Source organism: Bos javanicus, chromosome 25 (assembly GCF_032452875.1).
Source record: "Bos javanicus breed banteng chromosome 25, ARS-OSU_banteng_1.0, whole genome shotgun sequence".
NCBI classification, from domain to species: domain Eukaryota; kingdom Metazoa; phylum Chordata; class Mammalia; order Artiodactyla; family Bovidae; genus Bos; species Bos javanicus.
This window is the reverse complement of record NC_083892.1, coordinates 889,715-901,264: the sequence shown is the minus strand read 5'-3', so window position 1 is coordinate 901,264 and position 11,550 is coordinate 889,715. Positions and strand designations below refer to the sequence as shown.

General features: G+C 59.6%; 1 protein-coding gene across 1 annotated transcript; it reads left to right on the top strand.

The window, feature by feature from the left end:
* Positions 1–3,490: 3,490 nt before the first annotated feature.
* Positions 3,491–9,515, top strand: TEKT4 (tektin 4). Its single transcript, XM_061400673.1, has 6 exons — positions 3,491–4,160; positions 5,923–5,993; positions 6,327–6,470; positions 7,434–7,656; positions 8,530–8,684; positions 9,246–9,515. The coding sequence occupies exons 1-6, from the start codon at positions 3,627–3,629 to the stop codon at positions 9,460–9,462; spliced, it is 1,344 nt and encodes a 447-aa protein (XP_061256657.1). The 5' UTR covers positions 3,491–3,626; the 3' UTR covers positions 9,463–9,515.
* The last annotated feature ends 2,035 nt before the right edge of the window (positions 9,516–11,550 follow it).

The window sequence follows — 11,550 nt, the reverse complement described above, 5'->3', positions numbered from 1 at the left end:
GAGAAGGCTTTACAAATAGCTGAGAAAAGAAGAGAAGTGAAAGGCAAAGGAGAAAGGGAAAGATATACCCAAGAATGCAGAATTCCAAAGAATAGTAAGGAGAGATAAGAAAGCCTTCTCTAGGGAACAATGCAAAGTAAAGGAAAACAACAGAATGAGAAAGACTACAGATCTCCTCAAGAAAACTAGAGACACTAAGGCAATATTTCATGCAAAAATGAGCAAAATAAAGGACAGGAAACATAAGGACCTAAAAGAAGCAGAAGAGATTAAGAAGAGATGGCAAAAATACACAGTAGAACTGTACAATAAAGGTCTTAATGACCCGTATAACTCAGATGGTGTGGTGGTCACTCACCTGGAGGCAGACATCTTGGGCTGTGAAGTCAAGTGGGCCTTATGAAACATTACTACGCTACTGGAGGTGATGAAATTCCAGCTGAGCTATTTCAAATCCTAAAAGATGATGCTGTGAAAGTGAGGCACTCAATATGCCAGCAAATTTGGAAAACTCAGCAGTGGCCACAGAACTGGAAAAGGTCAGTTTTCATTCCAATCCTAAAGAAGGGCAATGCCAAAAAATGTTCAAAGTGAAAGTGAAGTTGCTCAGTCATGTTCAACTCTTTGCGACCCCATGGATTGCAGCCCACCAGGCTCCTCCATCCATAGAATTCTCCAGGCAAGAATACTGGAGTGGGTTGCCATTAAACTATCACACAATTGTGCTCATTTCACATGCTAGCAAAGTAATGCTCAAAATCCTTCAAGCTAGGCTTCAACAGTACATGAACTGAGAACTTCCAGATGTTCAAGCTGGATTTGGAAAAGAAGAAGGAACCAGAGATCAAATTGCCAATATCCGCTGGATCCTAAAAAAGCAAGGGAATTCCAGAAAAAATATCTACCTCTGCTTCCTGGACTACATTAAAGCCTTTGACTCTGTGGATCACAACAAAAAGTGGAAAATTCTTTAAGAGATGGGAAAACCAGACCACCTTCCCTGCTTCCTTACCTCATTTCACAGCCAACGTTTCCCTCTGCCGGTCATGTTGGGAATCGACAGGGCTCTTGGACTCCCCGCCCAGGAGGGGGCACTTAGAGATGTCACCCTACCAATACCAAGCGAAGGTCAAGAGGCAAGTTAGAATCAGACATGGAACAATGGACTGGTTCAAAATTGAGAAAGTAGAACATCAAGGCTGTATATTGTCACCCTGATTAATTAATTTATATGCAGAGTACATCATGTGAAATGCCGGGCTGGGTGAAGCACAAGATGGAAATGAGATTACTGGGAGAAATATCAGAAACCTCAGATACGCAGATGACACCACCCTAATGGCAGAAAGCGATGAGGAATTAAAGAGCCTCTTGATGAAAGTGAAAAAGAGAGTGAAAAAGCTGGCTTAAAGCTCAACATTAAAAAACCAAAGATCACGGCATCCCATCCTATCAGTTCAGTTCAGTTCCAGTTCAGTCACTCAGTCATGTCCAACTCTTTGCAACCCCATAAATCGCAGCACGCCAGGCCTCCCTGTCCATCACCAACTCCCGGAATGCACTCAGACTCATGTCCATTGAGTTGGTGATGCCATCCAGCCATCTCATCCTCTGTCGTCCCCTTCTCCTCCTGCCCCCAATCCCTCCAGCATCAGAGTCTTTTCCAATGAGTCAATTCTTCACATGAGGTGGCCAAAGTACTGGAGTTTCAGCTTTAGCATCATTCATTCCAAAGAAATCCCAGGACTGATCTCCTTCAGAATGGACTGGTTGGATCTCCTTGCAGTCCAAGGGACTCTCAAGAGTCTTCTCCAACACCACAGTTCAAAAGCATTAATTCTTTGGCACTCAGCCTTCTTCACAGTCCAACTCTCACATCCATACATGACCACTGGAAAAACCATAGCCTTGACTAGATGGACATTTGTTGGCAAAGTAATGGCTCTGCTTTTGAATATGCTATCCAGGTTGGTCATGACTTTCCTTCCAAGAAGTAAGCGTCTTTTAATTTCATGGCTGCAGTCACCATCTGCAGTGATTTTGGAGCCCCCAAAAATAAAGCCTGACACTGTTTCCACTGTTTCCGCATCTATTTCCCATGAAGTGATGGGACTGGATGCCATGATCTTTGTTTTCTGAATGTTGAGCTTTAAACCAACTTTTTCACTCTCCTCTTTCACTTTCATCATGAGGCTCTTTAATTCTTCTTCACTTTCTGCCATAAGGGTGGTGTCATCTGCATATCTGAGGTTATTGATATTTCTCCCGGCAATCTTGATTCCAGCTTTTGTTTCTTCCAGTCCAGCGTTTCTCATGATGTACTCTGCATATAAGTTAAATAAGCAGGGTGACAATATACAGCTTTGACGTACTCCTTTTCCGATTTGGAACCAGTCTGTTGTTCCATGTCCAGTTCTAACTGTTGCTTCCTGACCTGCATACAGATTTCTCAAGAGGCAGGTCAGGTATGACAAAGCCTTTGACTGTGTGGATCACAATAAACTGTGGAAAATTCCCATCCTATCACTTCACGGCAAATAGATGGGGAACAATGGAAACAGTGACAGACTATTTTCTTGGGCTCCAAGATCACTGAGGACAGTGACTGCAGCCATGAAATTAAAAGACGCTTGCTCCTTGGAAGAAAAGCTATAACAAACCTAGACAGTGTATTAAAAAGCAGAGACGTGACTTTGCCAACAACGGTCCATATTGTCAAAGCTATTCTTTTTCCAGTGTCGTGAGAGTTGAATGATAAAGAAGACTGAGTGCCGAAAAATTGATGCTTTAGGACTGTGGTGTTGGAGAAGACTCTTGAGAGTAACCTGGACAGCAATGAGATCAAACCAGAAAATCCTGAAGGATATCAACCCTGAGTGTTCATTAGAAGAACTGACGCTGCAGCTGAAGTTCCAATACTTTGGCCACCAGATTCGAAGAACTGACTCACTGGAAAAGACCTTGATGTTGGGAAAGATTGAAGGCAGGAGGATAAGGGGAGACAGAGGATGAGATGGGTGGATGGCATCATCGACTGAAGCAACATGAGTATGAGCAAACTCTAGGAGATGGTGATGGACAGGGAAGCCTGGCAGACTGCAGTCCATGGGGTCCCAGAGTAGGATTCGACTGAGCAACTGAAGGACAACAAGCGGCCCAGGGACCAGGAGACACAGGCCAGGCCCTGGGTGGTCTTGGGGACACTGTCCCCATGACAGGACCTGCCTCCTTCCTATGGGGCAGATCTGCGGATCTGATTCAAGGCCCCCACTGGAGGCTGAGTCAACCCCCATCAGGGACACGTGGATGCCCAGAAGAGCACTGCCTGGGAACAAGTCTGACATAGGAGACAAAGGCCTGGCCTTCGTGCAGCTCCTCTGGCAGGTACGAGGCGTGGCCAGGACAGGTGGGGCTGGGGCCTGCCTGGCCCTTTAAGAGGGCCACCAGGTGGTGGGAGGGGGGAGAATTCCAGTTGCCTAGCAACAGGAGGGCTTGGTGTGTACTGGTCTCCGGGAGACCAGAAGCCACGTCCTGCTTGGGGACCCAGTGGCTGGAGCTGCCCTGCTGAGCGAGCTGAGCGGCCCCCCTCCCTCTCTCCCCACTCCCGCCAGTGCCTGGGCGGCGCCATGGCACAGACGGACATACTCCTGACCAAGGAGCCCGCCCCACAGACGGTGCCAGCATGCCAGCTGCCCCGCAAGCTGTATGATGTGGCCCGAAACACGGGCGCCCACACGTCCTCGGGCCTGGCCACCTCTGGCTTCCGCACGGCCAAGTACCTGCTGGACGAGTGGTTCCAGAACTGCTATGCCCGCTACCACCAGGCCTTCGCCGACCGTGACCAGTCGGAGAGGCAGCGCCATGAGAGCCAGCAGCTGGCGGCGGAGACCGAGGCGCTGGCACAGCGCACGCAGCAGGACTCCACGAGGAAGGTGGGCGAGCGCCTACAGGACATGCACGGCTGGAAGTCGGAGCTGCAGCGCCAGGTGGAGGAGCTGGTCTCCGAGACCGAGCTGCTGCTGGCCCAGAAGCAGCGGCTGGAGCGTGCCCTGGATGCCACGGCCGGGCCCTTCTCCATCGTCACAGACAACCTGCAGTGCCGTGAGCGCCGTCAGCACCCCGACCTCGTGCGCGATTGTGTGGAGATCGAGCTGCTGAAGGTTCGGCTGCCCCGTCCCCGGAGCCGCAGACCGGCCTCCCAGCTCTCTCCAGGGAGCACGACCTTCCCCGTGTTCCCCCCTCGACTTGACTGTGCAGAGCCTCGGTGCTCAGGCACCCCCGGGAGCCTGCACTCTGCACACGTGGGGACACTCGAGCATACACCCAGGCACAGAGGGGTGGGGTGCCAGAACCAACTGGTCCTGGGGCCTCCCCAGCTGGGGGCAGGGGTGGAACTCAGGCTGCCTGGGGGGAGGGGAGAGGGTGCCAGGCCTGGCCTTCCCTCAGCCTGGTCCCCATAGTGGGTGCTGGGCAAGGCTGAGTTCCCTGCAAGGTGGGCCACTCAGGCCCTGCTTGGTGAGGGGCACCGTGGCCTGGGTGCCCCCCTGCACGGCGGGCAGGGCTGGAGCCTGGTGCTTGTCCACTTGGCCCAGCCCCGGGTGCAGGGTTCCTGCTGTGCCCGTTCCACCCCAGCTTCCACTTGGGGCGAGGCAGGGCCCAGGCCACGGTGGCATTCATCCTGGAACGTGTGCCGGGATGATGTTGGCCTGAGGCAGGGCAGGACTCGGCCCCCAGGAAACCAGGAAGGGCCTGAGATGGGCCCCAGGGGCGGCTGGCTGGGGTTGTAATGTGTTCAGGGGAAGGGAGACCCTTCTGGTCAGGTCATGGTGGCGCCGGTACCTACTGGGTGGTCCCTCAGTCACCCCTGGGTCCCGGCACCTGCTGAACTGCCCCTCTGGTCACCCTGGGTCATGCAGATGAAGCCTAACCCTGAGTTCACAGAGGTGGAGCCCTAACACACCCCCACCCTGCCAATTGATGTCCGTATTGGAAATCTAGCCTCAGACCAGCGTGCAGGTGTGGACGGTGAAGGTGGGGTGGAGGCCTCGTGCATCCCACAGAGACCCAGCAGGACCTGTCCTTGGGGCAGCCCCGAAGGACTGGGGGTCACCCGGGCCAGGCCCCTGATGCTGGCGGGGAAGGGCCTCAGCTGCGAGCATGCTGCAGCCACAAGCACTCATGAGACGGGGAGACATGCACACAGTCAGGCACCTGGGGACCCCCTCAAATCTGGGTGCCTCCCCTAAGCCCAGGCCCTTCCCCTGCCCTCCCCCTACAGCCCCACCCTCACACTCATTCACTCAAGAACCTCCCAAGGCTCCAGGAGTGATGGCTCTGTTCTGAGCCAGGCGCCCCGCCCAGCAGTACACGGACAACCGAGTCAGGACAGGAAGGCGGGCCCACGGGTCAGAACTGGACACAAGGGCTTAGAGCCCGGGGGAGGCGAAGATTCGGATCCGGGGAGGGCTTTTCCTCCGCAGGAAATGAACCCGTCAGGGAGGCAGGAGGAAACACAGGGTTCCCGTGTGTCCTGGGCGTGTGAGGGCAGTCCTGGGTGAGGACTCAGTCGATAGGGTCCTCAGAGGCTATTGCCGGGTTCTCCGGGGCCCGTGGGCAGGCGCCAGTGATGGCCCAGAGCCCGGGGGTGCTGCGTGCCCAGCAAGTGGGAACCACCTTTGGCTGATGCTCCCCACAGCCCATAGAAGACCCCCAAAGAACCCACTGCAGTGCCCCAGACAGGGTGCTCCAAGCCCAGAATAAATCCACTATGATAGCCAAGCTCGCCCCCATTTCCACTAAAGAGACTGGGGCCACAAGCAGGGCCCAGTCCCACTGGGCGTCACCCCAAGCTCTGCTCCTCCTCGGGGTCTAAGAGCCCAGAGGTCCTCAGACTCTCACCAGGGCGGGGGTCTTCTCCCCCAGGAGGCCGAGCTCATCCGGAACATTCAGGAGCTCCTGAAAAGGACCATCATGCAGGCCGTGAGCCAGATTCGGTGGGTCTGGGTGGCCTCCAGAGCTGCCCTCGGGGCAACCCTGTCCCCTACCCCTCAGGCCACTGTAGGCAGGAGGTCGGCTGACCCGGCCCTGAGGCTCCAAGAGGTGACAGACTGTCTCCGGCCACAGCCAGGAGCGCAGGGCAGGGAAGGGGCACTGGGCAGGTGGGGGTGGCCAAGGGGCCTGGACATCTAGAGCCAGACCAGCACCCCGGGGCCCACCGTCAGCAGATGAGGCTCCCCTGCCGTCTGGGGGCTGGCTGTGCCCAGCGTCGGGGTGTGCCCAGCTCCCCACCCGCCCTGACGCAGGCCCTGCCCACTGTCCGCCCGCAGGCTGAACTGGGAGCACAAGGAAACCTGCGAGATGGACTGGTCCGACAAGGTGGAGGCCTACAACATCGACGAGGCCTGCTGCCGCTACAGCAACCAGAGCACCGACGTGCAGTTCTACCCGCACTCGGCCAAGTTCGAGGAGAGGTGGGGCTCCGAGATCCCACCTGGGCTCCCCGTCCCTCCGCTGGGGGGCCTCTGTGCAGCTCTTCTGCTCCTGGGGTGGGCAGGCAAGCGGCGGGACCCCCAGCCAAGTGCCGGGCACACACGGTTGAACGTCCCGGCTGGGCTTCACAGAGGGAGGCAGGACCCAGCAGTGGGGCGGGGTGTGTGTGTGTGTGAGAGAGAAAGAGAGGAATGTGAGATAAAGTGTATATGTGTGTGTGTGAGAGAGTGTGTGTGTGTGAGAGTATGTGAGAGTATGTGTGTGAAAGAATGTGTATGAGTGAGAGTGAGAAAGTGAGTGTGTGTGTGTAACAGAATGTGAGAGTGACAGAGTGTGTGTGTGTGTGAATGTCTATGTGTGTGAGTGTGTGTGAGAGTGTGTGTGAGAATCTGTGTATGAGATTGAGAGTGTGTGTGTGAGAGTAAGAGTGTGTGTGAGAGTGTGTGTGAGATTGAGAGTGTGTGCGTGAGAGGAGGTGTGTGTATGTGTGTGAGTGTGTGTGTGAGACTGTGTGAGCGTATGTGTGAGAGTGTAAGTGTGTGTGTGGGCGCGCGCGTATGTGTGAGAAAGTGAGAATGTGTGTGTGAGTATGCACGTGAGTGTGCGAGATAGTGACAGTGTGTGTGTGTATGTGTAGGGGGAAGCGGGCTGCAGCTCCGCGTGTGGCCGGCAGGGGGCGCGCGGCCACCACCCGTCTCAGCCACGGCCGTCGGGGCACGAGCGCGGGGACCAGCGGGCGGCGCAGGAGGCGCTGGGAGCGCGCGCAGAGACCCTACGGGTGCCGTAGCGGGCGGGGCACAAGGGCGCGGGGCCGCGGCGTGGCCCTAGGACTGCGGGTGGTCGTCTGTGCCGAAGCGCTGGGGACTCGGGGTGTGGAGGGCGCGGGGAGGCCCCGGTAGGTGCCCCCACCGATCGCGGTGTCGGCCTATTCCCCTCACTCGTAGTGCCTCCACGCCCGAGACCTGGGCCAAGTTCACCCAGGAACACCTGTACCGCGCTGAGCGCGAGCGCCTGGCCTCGGTCAACCTGCGGAATCTCATCGACTGCATCCTGCAGGACACGTCCGAGGACCTGCGGCTGCAGTGCGACGCCGTGAACCTGGCCTTCGGGCGGCGGTGCGAGGAGCTGGAGGACGCGCGCCACAAGCTGGAGCACCACCTGCGCAAGGTGGGGCCTCGCGACTGCGCGCAGCCCGCGGCCAGGCCACGCCCATCCCGCAGCCAGGGCACACGCAGGCTATTATATAGCCACGCACAGCCCGCAGCCAGGCCGCGCCCAGGCTATTATATAGCCACGCCCATCTCGCAACCTGGTCACACCCTGGACACGCCCATCGCGCAGCCAGGCCACGCCCAGCTCATGACCTGGCCCCGTCAGGGCAGGCCCTGAGACTGGCTCTCCGCCAGTAACTACAAAGACCAGGCTCAGGATGGGTAGCCCAGACCATCACACACCCACTGCCCACTATGCCCTGGTCACAGCCTGGCCTGGCCCTTGCCCCACCTCGGCCCTGTCCATCCTGAGGGAACGCTGGTCAGGGCCCCCCACGTCCCCCAGGGCCCTCATTAAGCTGATGAGAAAACCTAGTGACATTTGAGAATGGTGGCATTGCCGCTGGCGTGACGATACAGGGGAGGGCTGCAGGCCAGAGCAGGGAAGGTGGAAGGAGGTGGCGGGCTCTGCTCTTTAGGGGTGTCCCTGATGCTGGCCCTGGCTCAGCAGGGCCCTGACCCTAGGCTCTCTGGGTGACCTTTGCTGCCTTTGTCTCCACAGCACCTGACCAGGGTCAGGGTCTGGTGACCTCAAGGCTGGGGCTCTTAGGACAGAGTCGCTGTGCGCTGAGCTTTGCTGTCCTTCCCCGGCCCCACCCCAGGCCTCTGGGTGCCCATGGCAGGGCTGAGGTGGCCGTGCACACCCTCCCTTCTTCCGCACTGCCCCCAGAAGCAGGGGGTAGGGCTTGGGGTGCGGGTTGACCCACTGGGCTGTCCTGTGTGGGTAAGACCCAGGGCGGGGGTGACCCACGGGCCGTCCTGTGTGCAGACGCTGCGGGAGATCTCGGACCAGGAGCACAACATCGCGGCCCTGAAGCAGGCCATCAAGGACAAGGAGGCGCCTCTGAAGGTGGCCCAGACCCGCCTGTACCAGCGCTCCCACCGGCCCAACGTGGAGCTGTGCCGAGACGCTGCCCAGTTCAGGTGCTGTGGCCGCTGGGCCGTCACCCTCCACCATACGGGTGCCGTCCACCCGCCCCCAGGCCTCCTCAGCCTCTGGGGCCCCCTTGAACATCCCCTGGCACACAGCCCTGCAGATGTAAAGAGGAAAGACGCTGGCCCCCACCTCACCCCCCACTCCACACACGGGGCTCCCACATTCCCTCTCCTGCCCCAGCAGCACTGGACACTGCATGTCCTTTGGGGGACACTGTGTGGATCTCTGAGTGCCAGGGCCGGCCACACTCCCCACTTCACCCTGGTCTGGAATCTCAGGGTCTGGGAGGCAGAGCTCCCCGAGCCACATGGCTGCCCCAACCACCTGTCCTGGCCCTCCACACCTCTGACATCAGGGTGAATGCGCCTCCCCCTCCCAGCCTGGCTTCTGGGTCTCCCCTGGGGCTTTTGGGGGTCCTTCTATGGCCGAGCATATTGAGCAGTATGCCCTGCCCGGGCTCCCGGCCTTTGAACCTGGGGCTGGCCCCTTGGCGCCCTCGGTAGGCCCGGCATCCAGGCTGGCCCTGCTCAGCCCGCCTCTGCCCGCAGGCTGGCGAGCGAGGTGGAGGAGCTGAACCTGTCCCTGGCAGCGCTGAAGGAGAAGCTTCTGGAAGCGGAGCAGTCCCTGCGCAACCTGGAGGACACGCGCATGAGCCTGGAGAAGGACATCGCGATCAAGACCAACAGCCTCTTCATCGACCGCCACAAATGCATGGCCCACCGCGCCCACTACCCCACTGTGCTGCAGCTGGCTGGCTACCAGTGACCGCCCGGCGCAGGGCCCACCCCTCCTCGAATAAAGAGCACGTTAGCTTTCTACTCAGGGTGCGCACCTGGGCAGGGTCACTTTGCCTGCGGACCCCATCCCGCTGTGGGAGGCCAGGGGTCTCCTGCCTGGGGCACCCCCAGTCTCCACTTGGGGACAGGGGTCAGTCGAGGTCCCCCTCATTGCCCCCGCTGACCACCTGGGCCACCTGCCAGATGCTTCCAGGGGAGCGTCACCTCCCGTCACCACTGGTCACGGCCTCCGGGCCCCGCAGTGGCAGCTGAGCTCCGTTCTTCTTCACCGTGCCCTGGACGGTCACCCAAGGCCAGCTGGCACTCCCCTCTCATTAGCAGGGGCTTCAGAACATGGTGCTGGCCCAGCTACCCCCAAGGGACTTGGCCCCTGGGCTGCACACTGCAGGCCTGGGGCAGTGACCACCCAGGGAACCGTGGGACCGCTCCCTGCCACCCCTGCCTGGCGCGGGCTGGGCACCAGAGGGCATACCTGAGCTGGGGGTGGGGGTGTCCACGGCTCTGGACAGAAGTGGGCGCTGTCTCTGGGGCACCCCCTGAGCAGCACCAGGCCTTCTCTCTCCCCCTCTGCTGAGGCTCTCTCCCTGTGCCCCCTGCTGACGAGCTCAAGGGGGCCACTTCCCTCCCCAACAGCAGCTCATCAGCAGGACTCGGGCAGCCTGCATTAAGAGGCCAGGAGATAATAACCCGGCCGCACACTCGCAGCTCTCAGACCCCATTATCAGCCGAGGTCGCGCTGTGCGGAGCCCCCATCAGTGCCCAGGGCCTCCGTGTCCCAGCCCGCACCCCCCACCCCCGACTGGGGCCTCTGACAGGGAGCCAAGTGGAGGTGCTGTGCAAGGCTCATTATCTCCACGGCCCGGGGGGCCGGGCACTCATTGTTCGCAGTTGTCTCATGACCACCCGTGAGGCCGGAAATCTTGTCCTCTTGTAGAGACAAATGACCAGGCCCTGGAGCTGAGGGATGGTCCTGGGCTGCTCAGCAGGTTCCCGAGGCGATGGCTGCGTCTCTCTGGGGAGTCAGCAGCCCTGGGGAGGAGGCAGACAGCTACGCCCACCCTCAGGGATTCAGGACCTGCAGGAGTGGGGAACCGGGAGGCACAGGGGGACACCAGGGCCCTGAGGGTGGCTGAAGCCTGGGGACACTCTGGCCACTGCTGAGTCCATGGTGCCCATTTTAGATGGGGAAACGAGGTTGGACACAGGGAGCAGTGGAGCCCGGGCGTCTCCCTCTCTCTGGGTGCCCCAGAAGCCCCCGAGACGAAAGTAGAGCGGGCAGAGAGGAGCCCCCAGCCCACCCCTGGGCCAAGCAGCTCTGGCCGGAGCCTGGGTTAGCCCAGCCCTGGCAGAGGGTGGTGGGGTGGCGTCTGCAGAGAGGCCTCCGTCCAAGCCACCCGATCTGGATTCCACCAGAAAGTGTCCTTGCTCCAGACCAGGACAAGGCGTGGGGACGGCTGAGCACTGCTGCAGTGAGAACCTTCACCTCCAGGAGCCGGGGGCGTCCGGGAACCAGCTCCAGCTGGCGGGCTCCCCTGACCACAGCCCTCACCAACTCTGCTCTCCCCAGCCTGGCATGAGAATCCCCCACAGGCAGGGTCCCCTGTCTCCCCCGCTACCCCCAGCCTGCCTCCTCCATGGTCAGCAGCGAGGAGGGCACGGGGTGCCTGTGGGGAGTGCCGGACCCTGGGCTATACCCAGATCTGCAGGGGCGAGCAAGCCAGCCCCAGATGCCCACAGCCTGCCTCCCGGAAGGTGGCCCCAGCTCCCCAGGCCATGTCGGTGCCCCGCCGCCAGGCAGCCTGGCTTGGTGTGGTCGAGGAGGGGGGATGCTTCTCAGGGAGTCACATGGCCTCGTGCTCAGAGGCCGAGGCGCCAGGCGCTGCCCGGGGCCCAGTGTCCAGCTGCTCAGGCCCAAGCAAGCATGAGGCCAGGTCCTGGTGTAGTCACAGCCCCCGCCTGCCACTGCCCGGGGCGCCCTGTGAGTCATTCCTGCCGGAGGGGGCTGGCATCACAGGGACATAACCCTCATCCTCTGAAAGGCTTGGCTACTGCCAAG

Excerpts from the sequence above, each read along its gene's own strand:
- TEKT4 (XM_061400673.1), top strand. The coding sequence starts at position 3,627 with ATGGCACAGACGGACATACTCCTGACCAAGGAGCCCGCCCCACAGACG. Across the intron at positions 5,994-6,326 it reads CAGGCCGTGAGCCAGATTCG|GCTGAACTGGGAGCACAAGG; the intron begins GTGGGTCTGGGT and ends GTCCGCCCGCAG. Across the intron at positions 7,657-8,529 it reads TGGAGCACCACCTGCGCAAG|ACGCTGCGGGAGATCTCGGA; the intron begins GTGGGGCCTCGC and ends TCCTGTGTGCAG.